General features: G+C 41.7%; 1 protein-coding gene across 1 annotated transcript; it reads right to left on the bottom strand.

Annotated features, from left to right (window-relative positions):
- Positions 1–7,284: 7,284 nt before the first annotated feature.
- Positions 7,285–23,320, bottom strand: LOC144086703 (UPF0524 protein C3orf70 homolog A). The gene is made up of 2 exons (XM_077616746.1): positions 22,575–23,320; positions 7,285–10,758 (listed from the first exon to the last, which is right to left on the bottom strand). The coding sequence occupies exons 1-2, from the start codon at positions 22,753–22,755 to the stop codon at positions 10,202–10,204; spliced, it is 738 nt and encodes a 245-aa protein (XP_077472872.1). The 5' UTR covers positions 22,756–23,320; the 3' UTR covers positions 7,285–10,201.
- Between the last annotated feature and the right edge of the window lie 375 nt (positions 23,321–23,695).

The following is a 23,695-nucleotide window of genomic DNA, read 5'->3' as shown; positions in this document are numbered from 1 at the left end:
TACTCGCAGGTGGGTCGCTTCCTGCCACCCGTGTGCGACAAATGACTTGGAAGGCTTTCATTATAATTATCAGTCACAATCAGCACTATTGTTATTATGGCAGAGAGGCTAGTTTGTGTTGGAGGGGAACATTCTAAAAATACATGTGAGATGTTGTGAGCTGGCAGAGCAGAAAGAGTCGGAAGTTGCGCCTAGATTGCGAGAAAAGAGGCAAAAATGCTGCTAAAAAATTCCTGTTAAAATCTGTTTCATTAATCCAAAATTACATTAAAAGGCAAAATTTACTCCAAGGCTTAAAAAAATCAAAGTACAAAATCTAATCTTTCCCTTACCCCTTTTGTGAATATGGACCGTCAATTAAATATTCCCCCTTTTGATAGTTTTGTGCACATTTTAATAAGTCTACCGAGTTACGATCAATAATTTGAGAGTACAGTAATGTTTTTTGAATGTCAGATATATATCCACTTTGTCAGATATTGCATTGCACCCCAAAAAAAATCAATCTTGACAAAAAAACTATGGCTCACATTTGTTCATTAAAATTCATTGGCTGACCTTGATGGAGATAGACATCCAATCGGTTTTGAACTGGGAGAGTGGCAGCAAACGCACGTTCAAAACGGACTGGACGTCTTCGAGTGATGAACTGACTTGGCTTATGTAAATTGGTTGGCCAAACTCAATGTCCAATGTGCACTGCACAGGTCAATGCTTGGTTTTGCTCAAATTATAGGTGCTACGCAAAACATCCAATATCATGTCTTGGTTGACCTTCTCGCATACTACCCTGAAAAAACTCTGGAGGTTAAGGAAGGTTTTGCATGGTTACTACTTGGATGGGAGACTGCCTTGGAATACCGGGTGCTGGAAGCTCTTATGTTTGCTCACTTAACCTCGTGAGCTGCAGTTTGAGCCACAAAATACACAAAGCCCTCACTCACACTTACTTAGTTAGATTGGCTTATGTAAATTGGTTGGCCAAACTCAATGTCAAATGTGCACTACACTGGTCAATGCTTGGTTTTGCTCAAATTATAGGTGCAACAAAAAACATCCAATATCATGTCTTGGTTGACCTTCTCGCATACTACCCTGAAAAAACTCTGGAGGTTAAGGAAGGTTTTGCATGGTTACTACTTGGATGGGAGACTGCCTTGGAATACCGGGTGCTGGAAGCTCTTATGTTTGCTCACTTAACCTCGTGAGCTGCAGTTTGAGCCACAAAATACACAAAGCCCTCACTCACACTTACTTAGTTAGATTGGCTTATGTAAATTGGTTGGCCAAACTCAATGTCAAATGTGCACTACACTGGTCAATGCTTGGTTTTGCTCAAATTATAGGTGCAACAAAAAACATCCAATATCATGTCTTGGTTGACCTTCTCGCATACTACCCTGAAAAAACTCTGGAGGTTAAGGAAGGTTTTGCATGGTTACTACTTGGATGGGAGACTGCCTTGGAATACCGGGTGCTGGAAGCTCTTATGTTTGCTCACTTAACCTCGTGAGCAGCAGTTTGAGCCACAAAATACACAAAGCCCTCACTCACACTTACTTAGTTAGATTGGCTTATGTAAATTGGTTGGCCAAACTCAATGTCAAATGTGCACTACACTGGTCAATGCTTGGTTTTGCTCAAATTATAGGTGCAACAAAAAACATCCAATATCATGTCTTGGTTGACCTTCTCGCATACTACCCTGAAAAAACTCTGGAGGTTAAGGAAGGTTTTGCATGGTTACTACTTGGATGGGAGACTGCCTTGGAATACCGGGTGCTGGAAGCTCTTATGTTTGCTCACTTAACCTCGTGAGCAGCAGTTTGAGCCACAAAATACACAAAGCCCTCACTCACACTTACTTAGTTAGATTGGCTTATGTAAATTGGTTGGCCAAACTCAATGTCAAATGTGCACTACACTGGTCAATGCTTGGTTTTGCTCAAATTATAGGTGCAACAAAAAACATCCAATATCATGTCTTGGTTGACCTTTTTGCATACTACACTGAAAAAACTCTGGAGGTTAAGCAAGGTTGTGCATGGTTACTACTTGGATGGGAGACTGCCTTGGAATACCGGGTGCTGGAAGCTCTTATGTTTGCTCACTTAAACTCGTGAGAAGCAGTTTGATCCACAATATACACATAGCCCTCACTCACCTTTACTTATATGCATTTGTGCGGCAAACATCATGAAAAATCTCAAAGTTTGCTCTTGCTAAAACTATAGATGCTACTCAAAATATCTAATATCATACCCTGGTTGGTAAGGTCATGTCAAGACACTTGGTGCCTCAACACCAAGATTTTTGTTTCCAGGTAGTGACCGGGGTTTGAACCCAGGACCCTGGATCTCAGAGGCCAATGCTCTAACCGCTCAGGCAGCAGAACACACAACAATTTCAGTTAAAAAAAAAAAAATTGACATGCGTTTTGCGCCCAAAACACATGTCAAGTTTTTTTTTTTTACTTAAATTATTGTGAACTCTGCTGGCTGAGTGGTTAGAGCATTAGCCTCTGACATCCAGGGTCCTGGGTTCAAACCCCGGTCACTACCTGGAAACAAAGATATTGGTCCCCCTCCCACCAAAGCTGGGAGGTCCCCCTCCCACCAAAGCTGGGAGGTCCCCCTCCCACCAAAGCTGGGAGGGGGCACCAAAACATATTGGTGCCCCCTCCCACCTTTGGTGGGAGGGGGCACCAAAACATATTAGTCCCCTCCCGCCTTCGGCGGGAGGGGACATTAAGACAGTTGGTCCCCTCCCGCCTTCGGCGGGAGGGGACCAGGACTCTTGGTCCAACACACTTGGTGTCCACCCCCGCCTTCGGCGGGGGTGGACACCAACACACTTGGTGTCCACCCCCGCCTTCGGCGGGGGTGGACACCAACACACTTGGTTCCCTCCCGCCTTCGGCGGGAGGGAACCAAGATTTTTGTTTCCGGGCAGTGACCGGGATGCGAACCCAGGACCCTGGATGTCAGAGGCTGATGCTCTAACCGCTCTGCCGGCGGAGCCCCCAATAGTTTTAGTTAAAAAAAAAAAAATGACATGGGTTTTGGGCGCAAAACGCATGTCAATTTTTTTTTTTTTTACTTAAATTATTGTGTGCTCTGATGGCTGAGTGTTTAGAGCATTAGCCTCTGTGATCCAGGGTCCTGGGTTCAAACCCCAGTCACTACCTGGAAACAAAAATCTTTATGTCCCACCTGTCTCTGGTAGGGAGGGACCAAGTGTCTTGACATGACTTTACCAACCAGGACATGATATTAGATGTTTTGAGTAGCATCTATAGTTTTAGCAAGAGCAAACTTTGAGATTTTTCATGAGGTTTGCCGCACAAATACATGTAAGTAAAGGTGAGTGAGGGCTTTGTGTATATTGTGGATCAAACTGCTTCTCACGACTTTAAGTGAGCAAACATAAGAGCTTCCAGCACCCGGTTTTCCAAGGCAGTCTCCCATCCAAGTAGTTACCATGCACAACCTTGCTTAACCTCCAGAGTTTTTTCAGGGTAGTATGCGAGAAGGTCAACCAGGACATGATATTGGATGTTTTGCATAGCACCTATAATTTGAGCAAAACCAAGCATTGACCAGTGTAGTGCACATTTGACATTGAGTTTGGCCAACCAATTTACATACGCCAATCTAAGTAAGTGTGAGTGAGGGCTTTGTGTATATTGTGGCTCAAACTGGTTCTCACGAGGTTAAGTGAGCAAACATAAGAGCTTCCAGCACCCGGTATTCCAAGGCAGCCTTCCATCCAAGTAGTAACCATGCACAACCTTGCTTAACCTCCAGAGTTTTTTCAGGGTAGTATGCGAGAAGGTCAACCAAGACATGATATTTGATGTTCTTTGTTGCACCTATAATTTGAGCAAAACCAAGCATTGACCAGTGTAGTGCACATTTGACATTGAGTTTGGCCAACCAATTTACATACGCTAATCTAAGTAAGTGTGAGTGAGAGCTTTGTGTATATTGTGGCTCAAACTGCTTCTCACGAGGTTAAGTGAGCAAACATAAGAGCTTCCAGCACCCGGTATTCCAAGGCAACCTTCCATCCAAGTAGTAACCATGCACAACCCCACTTAACCTCCAGTTTTTTCAGGATAGTATGCCAGAAGGTCAACCAGGACATGATATTGGATGTTTTGCATAGCACCTATAATTTGAGCAAAACCAAGCATTGACCAGTGTAGTGCATATTTGACATTGAGTTTGGCCGACCAATCTACATAAGCCAATCTAAGTAAGGGTGAGTGAGGGCTTTGTGGCTGTGTCTGTGTCTATAGGCAAAGATTTGGGCTGTCACCGACCCAAGTGGCATGGAGACATCACCCCAAAAAAGCAGCTGTAGGGTCAGAGGGCATTTTTGTGGGGAAGCAGTCTCCCAGTCCCTACGCGGCCAGAGGTTTGAGGTTCCGAGGGTTATGACTTACCAGTTGGGCGTGTTAGGCCATGGGCCCCCATATGAATAAATGTAAATTAGAGATCCCACTGCTTCTCACAGGTTAAATGAGCAGTTGAACCAATTCTTGGTAACATAAGAGCTTACAGCCCCTGGTATTCCCAGGCAGTCTCTTATCCAAGTAGTAACCAGGCTCGATTCTGCTTAACTTCAGGCATTTTCAGGGTAGTATGCCATCAGCCCAACTAGGAGATGAGCTCCAATATTTTAAGTAGCACCTATAATCTTAGCGAAAGGAAACTTTTACCTGTTTAGTGCACATTTTTCATTGCATTTGGCCCGCAAATACGGGGTGTTCCAAAATGTTTGTCCCCATTTCATAGGCCAATCATTTTGAGACAGCAGAGACATGGAGCAGGTTCGTGCATAGTCCTCAGAAGAGTGTTTGAAGAGCAAGTGTGAAAAGCCACATTCCAGCCCTTTTCTTGACATTTTTTGGTCCTAATTTGTGTTGTAGTTGGTGCCTTCGGTGACTGAGTCCGAGCATGCTCAAACACGCAAAATGCCTTTTCTTTTGAAGTGAATGGCAGTTCTTAACCTGCAAAGCTTGAAATGGCAAACGTTACACACAAAATGAATGAAAATGATGCTATTATGTGGCCACGTGCACAAAAATCACAAGAAGAATTGTATGGGGCCTGGCCAAATGAGATGCAAAACGTCTTCTAACACATCCAGAATTGTGCAGTTACGATCGATTCGATGGCCTGGGATTGAAGAGAGTTGGATTAATGAGAATATTTGGAGATATACATGGAGTTGGCAGGTGCACAAGCTTATCTTTATAAGACTTGGAGAACACATTATGCAAACTACTCTAGCAATTGCTTTGGTATTTATGAAGTCTTGTAACTAGGGTTTTTAATAGTTGGTCTCCAGATATTTTGAGGGCCTTGCCTTTGGTCTCAGTCTCAATCTCGCTTCGGTCTCTGACTGGTAATCAATTTTAAAACTTCATTTTTTTCGGTCTTGGTCTCATCTCAGGCGCAACTCTTTTTATGGACTGTTTTAAATTGGCTCAATCTAAAGCTCTTTCCTGACATGCTCTGAATTCTGGTAATATTCCGTTATTTACCCGGTAGGCGCTCATGTGTGAGCGCAATGTGCCGGCTCAGGTGATTCAGAGATGAGCCGGAACTTTATAGGCTCGCGACCCAGTCGGAAGTCCGGCGCATTAGCGGGGCGCGTAACGTCATGTCTTAATGCTTTAGGTAATGTTCCGCTTCGGGGTTAGATGACGCAGCTATCACGTGACTCCGCTACACTTCCTAATTTTCTTCGCCAAAAGATGGAAATTTGACATTTGGCAAGTAGTAAAAATAGAACTTATTCATTGTACAGCTAGCAAACTAGATCCGAAAACTGTTTGCTGATTTTAGGGCTTAGAAAGAGACTGTTTAGTGTCAAATTTGACCTGAAGGGTCAGCAAAAGTAGTACGAGTGTTGATAGCGTATTTTCTTCCCGTAATTATTTTATTTTTACGTAAACATTGCGATTAAGGATGTGTCGTTTTTCCGTCTAATCTCTTGCAAATGAACGGGTCTGATTGGTACAGTTAAATAAGTTTGCTTCTTCAGCGGAATCTAAAAAACTAAACAGGCAACAACATCATGTTATCATTTCAGTCTCCGCTGCATATCTGAATACGGTCAAGTTCCGGCTCACGTCTCTCTGTCTGAGGGCCACGATCCAGGTCGAGTGCGGGTCACTTTAGATGGTAATCTTGCGTTATAAGATCTACAAGTTAGCCCACCTTTGAACAAGGTAGCTCGAGTTCTGCCTTGAACAAGCTTATCTAAAACTGTGCCACTTTGTACCTAGTTTACTTCCTCATTGGCTTCCTGCCGGCTCTCATTATGTCGCCCGTGCCAACCATGACGTCAACGTCTGGGGGATCTTAGGTATGGACAAAGAATGATGGCAAAAAGGCGAGCCAAGATCAAGGTCAAACCGTTGCAATGAACACAAACACAAACTTGTCACGTGGTGTTAAAAAAGGGCGGACTCACCTGTAACAACATGAGTCCTTCACCCTGAAGGTGAGCGGCTACATCCGCGGCTGTGATATCTCGCCGCGGGGGAGGGAGCGGACGAGGCCGCCGGTGCTCCAGCCGCCTCTTGTCCTTCTTGTAGAGCAGAGCGGCAAACGCCAAGATGTTCAGAAACAGCAGCGAGGCTCCCACCGCGATGGTCACCGAGAGTTCCGTCGAATAGTCCTCGTTGGGGACGTGGACTCCGTTTTCGCCTGCGCCCTGTCCCAGGGCCGACTCCGGAGGCTGCGGTGTGCCTCCTTGAGAAGCCGGGTGGCGGGTGCTACTGGGAGGCCAGCCCTTGGAGATGCGCTTGGTGTACGAGAACGGCGTGTCATCCTGCGGGGACGGGCTATGCGTAATGGACGACACCGACTGGAGGAGCTCGTTGACGTGATGCAAGTGTGGTACTAGCTGGAGCCAGAAGGAGATCTTGGTGGCTCGATAGTGGTCTCGGACGCGAGGCTTCAGGCCGATGTGGAGGTAGAGTTGCTCTTTCGGGGTGTACTTGGACCAGGCAACCTCCTCAAAGCGGTTTGGTTTGGTGTGGATGAACTTGGTGTCCTGAGGAACAGGCTGGTTGGGGTCCCTGGAAAGAGAGACGTTCAGATTTGAGGGCACTCGTTTAACTTAAAGGCTGCCATTGACCATGCATGCTACACTATTTTTCACTGGTAGCAAATGAACACGTGAAACATGAGCATTCACTTTGTTTATTTTTTGTTTCTTTTTTTAAAATACATGTAATAAAAAAATACAAAAAAAGGGAACAAACAGTAAAGGTATTCTTATTTATTTTCATTTGTTTAATTTTCAGCCCGTAAAGGTTGTAAAAGTTTAGATCCCGAGTTTACAATGGAGATCTCCGTTGTCTTTGTCCAGGGTGCCGTAGCTTTGTAGGCTAACCTAAACTATGGTTGCAAGAATAAATCAAGAATATGCATATTTGCAATACAAATCTGGTTAATTATACTACAAAAAAAAAATTCTTGGTAATTGTACTCAACTATGTTTACTACAAGTACGTGTTCTTATACTACAAATGGATGTGTACTTGTACTACAAGCACCCGTACTTGCATGTACTTTCAGAAATAGCATTTTTTTAGCCAACATTGATATAATGACGCAGCATGTTCTTCATCAAGCCTTTATCTTGCAGCCAGCCCAAAGGGAAGAGGATGTTATTTTTTTTAATGTATGAATGTAATTTAGTTTATTATCAACTTCAGTATACTTCATATCGAGGCCTACATAATCCAAAATGTGATGTGCATCTCTTTTTATTTATTTATGTATTTATTTTTTAACGGGGCAAGGATGTTGAAATGAACAAAAATAGTCACTTGTCCTACAAGCAACAATTTGGTAAATGGGTTTTGTTTCTATCCAAAAAAAGGAGCAATGAAATGAAATGAGCAGCTATGATACTCCAACCCAACACATTGGAAAAAAAGACCTTGCAGAATGTTTAGGAGTCTGGAAAATGCCAGTTCTCTGAAAGGTCTTCAGTTAACATTGACAGGGAACGGCAGAGATTGCGAATGGAAAAGTGTCTGTAATTTCTGTATAGACTAATGATTTAAAGAAAGACAAAGACCTCGCGGTTGACAGACTGTTCACAGTCTTAAAACAGCAATTCTAAACTGACGCGCAATCATCCACATTACCGTGCAGCTCCAATACAAGGACAATCGCCAGACAAATATTCATTCAAGTGTTTTCACGTTGGGAAATGTCAAGGGAAGCGCCTAAGATTTTTACTGGACTAGTTCAAACGCCTTAGGACTTACTCTCATCAATTACAATCAATAGCGTGACCGTACGTCTTTTCAGTCAATGACGAAGTTAACAAGACAATCGTTGTGGTCCAAAACATGTTTCCTGCAGATGTGTGATTCTACAGGCACACCATCAATTTTGATCTTGTTTGTATTCTTGAACTCTTCGTAGCATTTCAGATACAACCCGCTTCAACTTCAATGTGAATATTGATGTCCCTCCAGGCGAAAGTTTGTGACAGAGTCCCAACAAATTCTTATTACATCCGCTAATATATCCCAAGCATATGCACACATAAGAGCCAAAATTGCTATTTTTTGTGTAAATTCCTTGATTGTCGAACACGGGCCACCCCTGCCCGAATGTTAGCGTGGCGTGCGGGAAAAGTGCACATAGACGCTGCACGGAAGGCTCGGCATCGGGGAGCCGGCTGGAGAAAATGTTGCGGTGGTCTGGTGGCGGCTTTGGTCAGGGGGTGAGTGACAAACAATGCCCGACGGATGCTCCAAATGCTCATTGTTATTAAACATGTTCGCCAAAAATGACCTTAGCAAGTATTAGGACCGCACTGAGAAGAAAATTACTTCCGATTTTTTTTTCATTCATTCATTTTCTGCACCGCTTATCCCCACAGGGGTCGCAGGGGGTGTTGGAGCCTGTCTCGGCCAACTGTGGGCACAAGGAGACGGACCACCATTCACGCTCAATTTTTAGAGCAGCCTACCAAGCAAGCTTTTGGGATGTGGGAGGAAACCAGAGTACCCGGAGAAAACCCACACAAGCCCAGGGAGCACATGCAAACTCCACGCAGGAAAATCCAAACCTGGGATGGAACCCTCGACCCTAAAACTGGGAGGTTGACGCCCTTTTTTTCTTAATTGTGAGAATCAAGTCCATATTTTTAGGGTCTAATAAAGTTTCCTAAAAATATTGACTTTCTTCTGCGACCCGGTGGTTGAGTGTATAGCACGTCGGCCTCACAGTTCTGGCGTCCTGGGTTCATATCTCCAGGTCCACCTGTTTGGAGTTTGCATGTTGTCCTGCGTGGGTTTTCTCAGATAAAGCGGTTCAGAAAATGAATGAATGAATAAAGTCATACTTTTGCGATATAGTAATTATGCTTTAATTTTACATGCTGTATTTTGTTATGTTAACTATGAAAATTTGACTTGAATGAGAATAGAATTGGGTAAGTAATAAAGTAACTTTATCTGGTTGATACCAAAAGTAATTTTGAGTCATTGATTTTTTTATGTATTAAATCCGTAAATCAGCCAATTTTGAGGATTGTTGAGTTTTTACAATAAAAACTCAAAACCTTATGGCAGGGGTGTCTAAACCTTTTTGTCGAAATTTAAAGAATGTGAAAGCCAAATTGAAACGTTTATGTCATTTAACCTTATTGAGACTTGAATACTTAAAAATATTTCTGACTAAATATCCTTTTTAACAACTATTGAATCATTTTCCGATGGGCACTAAATTTAATGAATACCATTAACGGTGGTAGATGTCCAATTCATCTTGACTGGGAGGGTCGAAGGAACAAACACGTAGCACCCAAATGTAGCGATTGCAGCAAAATTAATTCAAATACTGAATTGGAATGATGGCTGCCATCCCTCCCAGTCCACGTGAATTGGACATCGTTGGCCGTGCACGAGTTCAAAGTATGACTTTATTCTTCTGATTACGGTTCAGGGCGGCCCTAACACTCCTTTAAACTTTGACCTTTGCGTTTGTCTTTCCGTGCCGTGTGCTCTTCTTCTTGTGCTTGATTTTTGTGAGCCGTCCGTTAAAAGTGGTTGAAATTCACTCCATGCAGGGAACGTGAATGAAAAGCGTGAAGCGGGGAGCAAACAAAATAAAGCCCCCCGCCGTTCCGGTGAAGGGGTTTTTCCTCCATTTTGGCGTCAGACCGTCGTTTCGATCTTTTCAATGATCTCCACCGTGGACTTGGAGGGCGAGAGGAGGGAGCCGTCGTCGTGGTCCCACAGGCTCGCCGGACTGGAATTCCCGTCCGTGCTCAGCTCGTCGTCCTCCCGCTCGCTCTCGTCCTCGCACGATTCGGCGCCGTGCAGCCCCAGCGCGTTGATGCCCGAGTCCTCGGAGCTGGACGGGGACGAGCAGTGCTCCATTTTGGGACCTTTGACTTTGTCCGGGGGGGAGGCGGCCTCGCGCTCGGCCGGCGGCTGAGGCGCCGGGGGGTCGGGCGGCAGGGGGCGCTGCACGTAGCACATCTTGCCGTTGATGCGCTTGACCACGTAGTCGTCCACGAAGAGGTCGGCGATCACGCAGTACTTGGGGGATTCCAGGTGGGGGGGTGAGCGGAAGCAGGGCGCCAGCTTCAGAAAGCGCTCGGCCAGGGAAACGGAAAGGTCCATGCTGCCCCCGTCTTCGCTGGGCGCCGTGGGAACCGCCGTGCTGGGCAGCTGGCACACGTTGGTCATGGGTTGGTACACGTATTTGCCTGGGAAAATAAAACATTTGAAAAAAACGTTACATTACATGGGATTTTTGTTGTTGTCTTATTTACAACGGCAGCGTAGAATTATAGAATGAAGCGCTTTAACATTTTATCTTTATGTTGCCGACTTATTATTTTTTTAGAATTATTTATCTGTTATTTTTGTGACCTTCCCTACTTACATCTGTTGACTACTTTTTTAATGACTTAATTATTTATTTGTCTGTTTGTTTATTGTTGTTATTTGTGGACTTTGTGGTGAAGCTTTAAAGCTCATTATACCTGTAGAATGACAATAAAAGCATTCAATTCAATTCAGCAGGACAGCGACACAATAGTTGTTGATATCCAAAAGTATGCCACCAAGAAAGAAAGTCATTTTAGTAGTTGGAAATATTAAATTAAGCAGGTTGCACTTGTATTGTTAGAAAAGAAAAGGAGAAAATAATCACTGCTTGAAAGTCACAATATTGTGATTAATCGTTTAAATAGAAGCACATGTTCCCATTCAATTTTAAAGCAATAAACTGTCATTTTATTTGGAAATTATGTTAAATGAAGTCGGTTATACTTGTAGTTAGAAAAATGAAAAAAAATACTGTCACCAAAATGAAACGAGCAAATAATCACTTTGCTTGAAGGTCACAATATTGTGATTGTCTAATTAGTAGTACATCTCAGTTCAACACTTTCTTACAAACAACAACCACATTTATGACAGTGTTATTTATCTGTGTAGTCTTTTCTGTTGGATTTCATGAAAATGTGTAAGTGGTCCTTGCTGTATATACTACAACTGTGTTCTGTTTGCTTCACCCATGTCTGTAAATTGCCCTTTAGGTGGGAATGTGCCTCTGGAAAATGATGTAGGGCTGCGTGAAAGAGCTCGTGGCCAAGCTCGAGAGCGAGTGCAGACATTTTGTGGCTCCCTGGGGAGGAAAAGACTACAAGCCGACCGACAAGCCTGAACAGACATCTCTTCCTTTCACACCATGTGAATTGTCAGCGGATGGAACAAGTCAAACTGCAACGCCCTGTAAAAATGCCACAATTTTCTAACACAACGTGAAGAAAAAAATCTGCATTGTCGGTGATTGACATCCAACTCATGAGAATTGCCACGTCTACCAGTGAGATAAACTAAAGAGAATAAATTAAGATTGCGGGAAAGCAGTACATCAATACAGTGTCCAAATATGTCACTTTTTCTAAATAAAAAAAAAAACAATTGGCCAGATTTTACGCTTATGCACTGTCTACACAAATAGAGGCCCTAGTTTTAAAGTAAGCCTTTGCAATTGAGTCATACTTCTACAACTGATCGATACATTTGTTGCCAAAGAATTTGATTGTCGGCGACATTTTGCAGGTGTACTCAATGTGCTGTGTTTTTAATCTACCCTGAATCAAAATGGGGAGATGATAACGTTCCTGTTTGAATAAACTTTGAATTTGTCAACAAATGATGCCTAATGACCTCATCTCTTTCCAAGAAATTTATACTGGTACATTATTTTGGATTAAAGAATATATACAAGTAACGTGTTTTCAAACCTATAAAACGCACCGTCTGATAGGGCGGGTTTTCGTGGTGAAATGAGCGGACGCTCAAAATAGTCTGCCTGCTAAGTCCAAGCATTAAAGTTGGAGAAATTTGAAATTAAAGTTGCTTCATGCATACTTCGTTCAAGGTTGCAGGTCCATTTTGCGGTAATATGAATCAAGCAAGATGGTTTCATATTTCCCAGGCAAGGTGGGTCAATGCTAGTACGTGACCTCTCTCATGACTCAAATCCTCAAAATTATGTGGTTTCACTTCATCAATATCAAGAGAGATGAATTTTACAAAAAAAAATGCTTCAGGAAATTCACAAACGTAAAAATATGTATGCAAAAATACAACATTTGCAGTTTTTAAATACATTTTTTTCAAATGAAACCATGCTGGCCTGGGAACTATGGAAAAATCTTGATTCAAATGACCACAAAATGGGACGTACAACTTTAAACCAAATATGCATGAAGCAATTTTAATTTCAAATTTCTTCAAATTGAATCAGTGAAATTGCATAATTGTAAGTATTTGAGTAGTGAGAGAAGTCTACTACTAGGATTGACGCACCTTGCCTGGGAAATATGAAAAAGTACCACAAAAATGGGAAGTGCAACCATAAATGAAATATGCATGAAGCAACTTTAATTGCAATTTTCTCCAAATTTAATCTGCAAAATTGCACAATTATGAGTTGGTGAGTAGTGAGAGAGGTCTACTAGGATTGAACCACCTTGCCTGGGAACTGAAAAAAATCTTGATTTACAATACCACAAAAATGGGAAGTGCTACCATGAATAAGTACCCATTTAGCAACTTTAATTTGAATTTTCTCAAAATTTAAATTTGTGAAATTGCATAACTTTAAGTATTTAAGTAGTGAGAGATGTCACCTACTAATATTGACTCACCTTGCCTGGGAACTATGGACAAATCTTAATTCACAGTACTACAAAAATGGGACGTGCAAACATGAACGAAGTACCCATGTAGTAAATTTAATATCAATTTTCTCCAAAGGTAATCTGAAATTGCATAATTTTAAGTATTTGAATAGTGAGAGAGGCCTACTACTAGGATTGACGCACCTTGCCTGGGAACTTTGGAAAAATCTTGATATACAGTACCACAAAAATGGGAAATGCAACCATGACAAAGAACCCATTTAGCAACTTTAATTTCAATTTTCTCAAAATTTCATCTGTGAAATTGCATAATTTTGAGTGCATGAGTTGTGAGAGGTCAACTCAAGTGCACCCTCTTGGTATAAAACTACAGTAATTGACATTTTATATCAGCACTTTTTAACTAAACACTTAAACTAGTTTTATGTACTTTTGAACAGCACAGTGGAAATAAAATATTTTTGAAGTAGCCATTCATTGTCTTACTTTCTACTTCAAGCATGCCTGAAACAACTTGCTTAGCATTTGTATTTGTTCATTACTATTATGAAATTAATTGTCTGATTAGTCGGTAAAGTAGTAAATTATCGTTCGTTGCAGCTCTCGTCATACTACTAATTTTTTTTCCTCAAATAACGAAATGATCATTCACTGCAAACTCTCCCGCTTTAAATGCATTGAGCTTCTGTCAGTGTACACTTTTCAACACCCTCTGTTTGTTCTTCAAAATAACCAAAGGTCGCAACCCTTATTTGTGCCACTGAAGGGCCTTTCATCACACATTTAAATGCCACCGCCTGGAAGTAGCACAATCAAAAGAGGAGATGATGAAAGGTATTGTGGGGGATGTAGGAGATGTAAATGAGGCCGTTCGCCACATGGAGAAAAAAAAAAGGGGGAAATTACAGCCCCTCGTTACAAAAATCTAATCACGATTCAGGATGGATAAAAGCTAAGGAGGCAATTTGCTCCCGAGGTAATGAACCTTGTCAGTTGGGAGGGAAAAAGACAACAAAGGGACACGGGATAATTACAATATTTATGCTTAGGGTCACGAGAAATACTTTTTTGACAGGCTGTTCAAGGATCAAACCTCATTGTAAATTTACATTGGACCCTTTTGCAGGTAAACAGGAGGGAAAACTTCAACTAGGTTGAATGTCAGTTTGCATTGAACTAAAAAGTGAGTTTTTAACAAAGCTGACACTTCGTGACCAAGCCTGTGTGAAATGAAACAAATATTCTTGTGGATGATGTCATGTGTAGGTCATGTGAAACGACTGTTTTCCTGTCTCGTGACTCCACACAGTCAGCAAGTTCAGCGAATAATCGTTCCCTTTTGCGTATAATGGCTGTGAAGACATCTCCCCCCGATGCCGTATGAGAACAACGAAGGGTCTTTGTCCCTTAGAACAAAGGGGGAACGGGGGGTTAGCTTGGGTCCTGATGCGCTTGAAACTTGAAATACTTTTGGGATTTACAATAACATTACTGTCAACTTTTACGCTTATACGCCGTATTTAATGTTTTTTTAATCATTTCAAAATGTGTACGCCGTATAACAACTTTTGTACGGGGGTAAAAAAAATTAAAGTACTTTTTTTTTTGTAAAACCACATTTTGGCTCTAATCCGGATCGTCTCAGACGCAGACGAAAACATCATCGTTGATTGCTAATGTCGTCATGCTTTTGCTTTTGCATGATATGCGCACACGTGCCTTTTCACTTTATTAAATATATAGCGCATCAGTAAGCAATGTACCCAAACAGTCAATCTATCAGCGACATCTACAGAATCTTGAATTTAGTGCATAAAAAAAACCACACCAACTGATTGGGCATCCCCTCCACTTTGAGGAAAATGTTACTTTTAAGTACGCCCTATGTGAGTAAACGTGCCGCGTTGCATTTGTACATTTTTTTTATTACTTAATAAGGGGAATTCCAATCATTAATAAGGCGAGCAGTTGGCCGAGGTTGACAGGTATGCAATCATAACTTGAGCTGTAGTACCTCTTTCTTTGAAATTCTGGATCACTGTGATAAACTAATACTTGGGGTGCAAAAACTAGTGGCACTTTCAGAATGATGCAATAACATATTTTAATATTACTGCTGTAGAAAACACAAAGAAAGTCTAGTGAGAGCCCAATTGTACCGTGTTGATCTTTTTATGCTGGTTGAGGCTTTTTTTATATGATGCAGCAGCAATGTGGCCATTCGTGAAAGATCAATCCAAAAAGCCTCCCTTTGGATTTATTCACAACTATGTGGGTAACTCACCAGACTGCGGCTCAGAAGCGTAGACAGCTCGCAAATCATCGCTGTCTGCTAAAAAAAAACCTAAAAAAAACACTGCATCTCTACCTCATGATGGCTTGGGTTATGTTCTCACTGCAGGGCAATTTTTTAGGCCATATGTGACTTGAATTCGATTTTGTTTATGTACTGTTAACATGGGCTTTTTTTCCTTTAAATACTATATGTTACTGCAATATGATTGATCCTGTCACACTCGGTGTTGATCGACCATAAAGGGTAAAAAAGCAAACCATCTCGAAAGATGCTTTCCATTCACATTAGAAGTCCAATTTGTTACCACACAAAAATATCAGATTAACCAAAAATGAACAGACAGTAAGAGTTCTGTTCCTGTATTGGTGATTCTTTTGTAACTTAACACAGATACCTCATGTTTTGTGTAAATACTGTATGAAATCAATACATTATACAATAAAATAAGGTTTTTTAAAAAATCATATCGGAACCACTGTACGTCTTATCCGACATCCATATTGACTTTTTATCAATTCATGAGCAATGAAAGACTATTTTATGCAAGATAGGTTTTTTTTTTTCTTGAATTTCATTCCTAGACTTCAAAATAAATTTTGTTAGGCGTTTTATCTGTTTATATTTTCTCTATTTTGAAATAAACGACCATATCTGCCGCAATGTCTTGGGTTATGGCGTTTTGTGCATCTCCTCTCATTTCATTTTCTGAACCGCTTTATCCTCATTAGGGTCCCGGGGGGTGCTGGAGCCTATCCCAGCTGACTCCGGGCCAGAGGCGGGGGACACTAAATTGGTGGCCAGCCGATCGCAGCGCACAAGAAGACAAAGGACAACCATGCACACTCACACCCATACCTAGAGGCAATTTAGAGTGTCCAATCAGCCTATTATGCATGTTTTTGGAATGTGGGAGGAAACCGGAGTACCTGGAGGAAACCCACGCAGGCCCAGGAAGAACATGCAAACTCCACACAGGTGGACGTGACCTGGATTTGAATCCAGGACCCCAGAGCTGTGAGGCTGATGCACTAACCACTCGCCCCACCGGGCCGCCCAATCTTGGCCAGCCGATCGCATGTGCATGTCAAGACTAATTTGTGCGCATATAAGCCGTACCCTCGATTCAGTCATCATTTTTTTAGCGACAAATATGGCGTATATGCGAGGAAATACGGTATTCTTTGCTAGCAGTTCAACGTCAAGGAGCCCAATGATCCATTGACATTGGTTCATGCCAATCAGGTGCACATCCAAGCATTACCAATTATCTCCTCAGGATCACAAGAGTACAAAAATTGAAGATGAAGGAGCCTACGGAGAAGACTTACTCATTAGGACCTTGATTTTCGACTTAATGAGTAATTACCTTGCCTGGTGATTGTAATCATTTAGCAGAAGGGGAAAAAAATCTGTCGCTTTTATTGCTGCCGCGAGTGACATCTCTCATCAGACTTGACATTTGGCGGGGACTCCAAGCGCCGCTAACTAGGACTAATAAGAGGCTCGAACTGATGTTGTCAGCTGCCGCAATCACCTCCGTCCGATTGGACTCTACCTCGTTTTGTCCGTGAAATTCAAAAGGAGACAGCTGCTTGGGCATCCGCCAACGGTGCACGAACACAATCTGTTTACATGAAAAGTGTCTTAACCACAACGGCTGCTTGGAAAGGTGTGGCAATTTCAATATTTTGTGTCTGCTCAATAAGGAATTCAGGTTATCACTTTTTAAGATTTGTTTATTCTAAATCCCTTTTTAATGGAGATTTTCACAACAAGGTAGGGAATTTCAAAAGATTACCTCGCTAGACAAGATGCAGCGTTTCTCTTGGACTTTTAATTATTACAAATCACTGGGATGGTATTTTACACAGCTCTACTTCTCTCACTGGGTGTCCCGATTCTACCTGAATCAATCATCAAAAGCTTGTCCAATCCGCCTGCCATGCAGGATTGTGCCAAGAGACAGAAATCCATTAGGTGCATTATGTTATGGCCAGGGAAAGGCCCAAATTAAATAATGGCGACGAAGCAGTTTCGAGTTATCGAGCAGTGCCGTGTTTGCAACGCATCAATATTTTAAAGCAAAACGAAGAGGCTAGAGACAATGTTTACAAGAAACGGATCAGATTAAGTGGGAATACTTCATCATAGGCGTGACTCACGATAAGAACGGGATCAGATCGTTTCAAATTACAAGGCGGGCACATCCTGAACCTCGCAATACCCAAGATTACATTGGGCGCACTTTAAGCCCTGACTAGCGGCGGCCGAGTGGATTGAGATTCGTGCTGATCCGTGGATTTCCGGAACAGCCGGAGACGGGATAAAACCCAAGCGTGCCCGAGGAGACGGACAACCTGTCAGGTTGAGGGCTCAGCCGCCGTGATTCTGCCGGAGGTGTCAAAGTGTCAGGCCTAAGGTGAAGGGCGGTGGGGGTTGAGAATAGCGTTGACATTTCTATAAAGCCGAGAGGAAAACGCTGACCTTTAAGGAGAAAGCTCTCCGTCCTGTCATTGAAAAAGATCCCATGACCTCGGCTGCCTATCAGAGAAGACAAGATGTCTTCAAGTTGTCTCGAAAAGTGAATTGAGAAGTACGAGCGGGCGTAAAGCCGAGAAAGTACAGCAGACATTTTTATTAGATACCCGAGTTCCAAGTTAACTGTTTCTTGATTGCCCGAAGCTGGCAATTGGACATGCGTAACATGTTCAATCAGGCTTGAAAATGCAGTATATAAAAATATTAAACACAAATTATTAGTGACTCGATTAGTCATTTGAATAGAAATCGAAAAAGTAGCAGCCAATGGAATTAACATCGCAGTGTCTATGTACGTAATTCTAGAAATAAAGGTAGATCGACAACAAGTACAAATTTATGAGTCAAGAAATTCCCACCAAAAAATGTATCATTTCTGTTATTAGTTTTCTCAGTTGGCATCTGACGTTTTTACGCATTTTTTTATGCCCACTGTGGCCATGTAGAGAGAGAATGAAGCTCGCTTAGCTTTGGATAATCAAGATGATGTCGCGACAATACAACAGATTTAAGATGGCTCAAAATGTGAGAGACATCCAATCGTTTGGCTCTTCTCATACTTTGGCTGTGATTTTTAAATGAGTTTATCTCTAGTGGACTTTCGCTGCCAATTCTTGATCAGACGTCTATCGCCATCACTGGCAAAAGAAACAATTATTCACTCCCAGGCCTTAAACTACCCCCTTTCGTGTGTATGCACAGAGATTTTTATTCATGGCAAACACTTTAAAAACAAATCAAACGGAGTCGACGTGCTGCAAAGCTTAAAATAGCTTGAGTAAACACTACTCCAACTGTGAAACTAGCCACCCTTGTCAAGGACTACTTTGGATGGCGTAATAATACAAATTTGGCTCTGTTATTTCACCGAGTGTCTACAGGGGCACGACGGTGTAGGTGGCTCTGACTCAAACTGCCGCAGAATTTCAGAATGAGCCATGGCAGATAACAATCCCCCAAAAATGTTCAAGTATTTACGAGTGGAGGAAAAAAAATGGGTTGACGACAGCCGCGATACATCATTTTGCTTTTAGATTTGCTTTAGTTCTACCTCGTGGGAAACATTGTTTTTACCCCGTCAACCAACGGACAAGGAAAATGTCCTCAATCTGTCAAAGAATGAAAAATTGGCAAGTAAATATGCTCTCGATAAAATTGGGATATGTACACAAAGCGTGTTAGAATACACGAAAAACACTACAGGACTGAACATCTGAAATAACTGGATAAGTGGGGTGTGTAAATTAGATAAACAGCGACTGCTTGCGTTACGAGTGTGAAATATATGCTATTTCAAGGTTACAAATGGCGTACAATAAAGTTTTTTGCAAGGTGCAGTATGAATTTGTTGTCATTCTGTAGTTAGCTAAAAATTCCTACAATTGTATTACACAAACACATGAATAATCAGAATACCATGTTGTATGACCTGTAGCAAATACGAGGGTGATAACAAGAGAAAAGGTAAATTAGATTGAGTTCCCCTTTAAAAACGCCATTTTCCCTGGTACCTACTTTTGATTGAAAAATAATGAAACGCAAGGTAGTTGGTTTCTTTTGAAGGTCGTTTTTCAATTCAACGTGGCTACGTGTTCCAGCATATGTCGCAGAAATGAAAATGATTGCAGCTATATATGCAGAACATCACACGTACATTGGGAACCAATCACATCTCAACAGTAATATGACTGAAGCCTTCAGGGGGACTAACACTATGAAATAGAGTTCATACTTCATAATGAAAAAAATGGAGGGGGGGTCTATTACTTATTCACATGCACGCAAAAAATGATTATCAATTGCATTTTTACATTTAAACAGTTTGTAAAGCAATTTCCAAAATGGCTTTGTCAAGCAGGACATTTGAACTCATTGGTAGGTTGCCATTGATTATGATTTATTCACAATAATGTGATTCTTTTCATCCTTCTGTCGTTAACTGTGGCACCATATAACAACAATACAATTTCATGACAAATTATATTTTAAATTTTGCTCTGATGGACCATTAAAATGTTTGATTTGATTTGATTGAGGTTTCTAACATTTAATTCAACACTTGATGGTCATAGTATTATAAACAATGCACCTTGTGTGACACTGTTTGCATCGAGGTCTCACAGGCCTTGTTTTCTTCAGCTGACTCCCTTGAGCAAGGCACCTAATTCCCCAGAAGCTAGTTAATGTAACCCATAACTGCGCTGCTAAAATTGTATGCTTGCTGTTGTCAATTTTTCCAAACGCTACTTAAGAAAAAAAAACAAGCACTGTGCATCCATCTTCAGTAGTGTTTGTCATTTTAGTTGCATGTAGGTTTTAAAAAGTACAGCGGGTACCTCTACTTATGAATGCGTCTAGATACAATTTTTTCAGGTTACAAAGCCCTTTGATGTGCAAATTACTGTTCCACCATACAAAAAAACAAGATCCAGGTTACGAAACCTGCCAAAACATCAATACATTTCCTGTATCTGTTATTTTATTTTGAAATTGTCGCGGTAGTGTTGCGTCCTGCTGGACAATCTCCCTATAACCTGCTGGCTTCCCATTGGCTGTCTCACAACGACAAATGTCCATGTTTTTTTTGTTTTGTTTTTTTCGAACGTGGTTAAAGCAACTTTGCTCTTTGTTTAAAATTACTAGTGCGAATGAAATGAAGAAGGGGGGGCCCAGTTAACCATCCATGACTGATTTTGCAAGGCAATACGGCCATAACCCACCCACCATCACTACGGTTTTGAAACAGAAGGAAGCATTAAAAGGCCTCTCTTTATTGGACAACAAGATGCAGAGACTGTTACTCCTTTGGATAGAGGGGGAAGAAATCGCACAAATACAGCGACGGAGTCAATTATTTCTGAAAAAGCAGCTTTTTATTGCTAATTTGCATAATTTGAAGTTGTTTAGATGTGTGTTTATGCGCATGTGTTCGTGTGGTTTGCCTGTTAGCTTCCTCCTTACACTTATGCACCTCCACAAATAGAAAATTCTAATAAATGAAGAAATAATTTGATAATTTTTTTCTCATTTTACTGTTTCTTACATATTTCATACAAAATTGGAACACTTCGATCATTATTAAAGGATTTAGTTGGTAGTTTGAGGACTATGGAACGAATTAGAGAACTTACATATGAAATACTACGCTATTTAGGAAAAATCCAAGTTATGGAACTAATTAATTAATAAAAAGTAGAGGTACCACTCTATGCAGCTTGACAGGAAACACCCAGCCATGGTCTACAGTAAATCATATATTTAAAATAAACAATCATTCAAACCTAAGTCTTGAATGTCGTCATGTAGGAGGAAACCAAAGTATCTGGGGAAAACCCACGCAAGCATGGGGTGAACATACGTGCTGGATTAGCTGTTAGCAGCCAATCGCCAGCTTCTTGCCTACAGAAATATTTGGTGAATGCAATAAAGATCTGATTAGATTAGGGATGTGTGACAAATCGAGTGTGCCCAGAGAAAAATTGCGAGTATTGGGAGGCTACATTTGTGGCGCTCGACTGTGAGGTAGACGTGCTACCCAATCCATCACTCTGCTACTTCATGATTTAAAAATGTATCAAATTTTATAGGTCATCTTAATTTCCTAGGAGAAATGTAACATGGTTGGCTTTGGAACTTACATTAGGGATGTCCCCGATCCGATCATTTTCAGAGGATCGGAATCGGGTCCAAAAGATGGGGTTTTTAAAATGTATTTGTTTTCATTTTTAAGTATTAACTTAGCCCGCAGCGGTCAACAAAATAGATTAGACCTCTCTCACTATCAATGACAGCGAAATATAATCACTTTTGATAGCACTTACTGAGTTAATAAGATTAATAATGAATATATATAGTAGTATATATATTTAAACTACTGAAACATAAGGGGGAAAACGGCATGTCTAGAAATCAGAATTATAATAACTCAATTAATCACATTTGGTGAACAACTATTTACCCAATATATTTATTTTTGCAAAAGGCCATAGTTAGCTGGGATCAAAAGACCGGGTTTTTAAAATGTATTTGTTTTCATTTTTAAGTATTAAGTTAGTCCGCAGTGTTCACCAAAACAGATTAGACCTCTCTCACTATCAATGACAGCGAAATATAATCACTTTTGATAGCAGTTACTGAGTTAATAAGATATATAGTAGTATATATATTTAAACTAATGAAACATAAGGGGAAAAAACGACATGTCGAGAAATCTGAATTAAAATAGCTCAATTAATCACATTTGGTGAACAACTATTTACCCAATACATTTATTTTTTGCAAAAGGCTGTAGTTAGCTGGGATCGGCTCCAGCACCCCTCGCGACCCTTTTGAGGATGAGCAGTTTGCAAAATGAATGAACGAATATTTAGTAGGAAAACCTTGATAAAACAGTGACATCTTTTGAAAAGATCGGGATAACGGCGTATCGCGATAGATCGCCATCGATATACTATCACAGCCTAATGCACATGGAAACAGATGAAACAGCTGAGCGTGTACATAGAAAAGGAAGCCATTAAAAACTCACAGTGGCACCATCCGAGGTGGCAGCACCAGTGCAGCTTGAAGCACTTTCCGTGGCTGTGCGTGGCGCAGATGGAGAGGCCGTCACACGGCAGGAAGTCTGGTCTCCCCGCGCAGCTTTTAGCCAAAGCCTGCGCCTCGTCCAACTTTTCACTCTTCGGATACTTCACTCCGGTGGCGGCCATACCCGCATCGCCCGAATCCTCTTCAAAAACAATGGAATTCTACCAAGCGCACAACACTTTTAGATGAGGAGGGGCAAACTACTCCATGGCCGCTAACGGAGCACCGCGGTGGGCGGGCGAGATCCACGTAGCAAGCCTGCCCACGAAGGAGGCTCCTCGGCGGGGCAAGCACGAGGCGGCGAGTCGGCGTTGGCGAGGAACGCCGCTCGCCTTCACCTAAAAGCCGCTATGGGCGGCATGTTCCGTGGAAGAAAACAAAAAAACAAACAAAAGTGGGTTAAGATCGACGGCCGATGGTTTGTTCTTCTCAAAAGCTCCCACGATGGCGTTCCACGCCGCTCCCCATCTCGGCGTTTAAGCGTCGGGAGGTTCCACCGCGCTTGTGTGGAGGGGCGACTCAATCACGCCGTCTCAACTTCGTGGCACGGCGGGGGGTGGAGTCGGAAATCACGGTGACAGCTGCCCACTCGTGAAAAAAAAAAAAAAACACGGGGCTGGAAAAAAAATGGGAAAAGGCTCCCTCCCACTCGTTCAGCCGCTTACACAACGATCACGACCGTTCAGGAATATTAAAGGGAAATATTTATAGTAGTAATAGCCTGCAGTTGCGGTGTTGTCCGCTGGGTGGCAGCACTCAAAGTGGGCGTGGGATGAATATTACTTAGTGTAATTCTTTTCCAGATGACTCAGGGCTAACATGTGCCTCCTTTTCATCTTTGTTTACATTATTGTGTATGGTGACGTGTAATAAAAAGGGATTCCTGCTGTGTATTGTAGTTGTGCAAATGTGCTGCCAGTCGTTCCCAGTCTGAATGAATTGGACATCTATCACAGTCAATGGTGGGTCAAATATATAACCGGCTGTTATGGTGGGAAATGGTTGGACATAATACCAAATGGTTGAATCTCAATGAACGAATCACAAATATTGTTGATAGGT

The sequence above is a fragment of the Stigmatopora argus genome, chromosome 13, assembly GCF_051989625.1.
Source record: "Stigmatopora argus isolate UIUO_Sarg chromosome 13, RoL_Sarg_1.0, whole genome shotgun sequence".
NCBI lineage: Eukaryota > Metazoa > Chordata > Actinopteri > Syngnathiformes > Syngnathidae > Stigmatopora > Stigmatopora argus.
This window is presented reverse-complemented; position numbering and strand designations above follow the sequence as displayed.

Bases quoted from the DNA above. Each gene is read 5' to 3' on its own strand.
- LOC144086703 (XM_077616746.1), bottom strand. From the start codon at position 22,755: ATGGCCGCCACCGGAGTGAAGTATCCGAAGAGTGAAAAGTTGGACGAG. The intron at 10,759-22,574 runs GTGAGTTTTTAA...TTATTTTCCCAG, and splicing joins CCACCTCGGATGGTGCCACT to GCAAATACGTGTACCAACCC.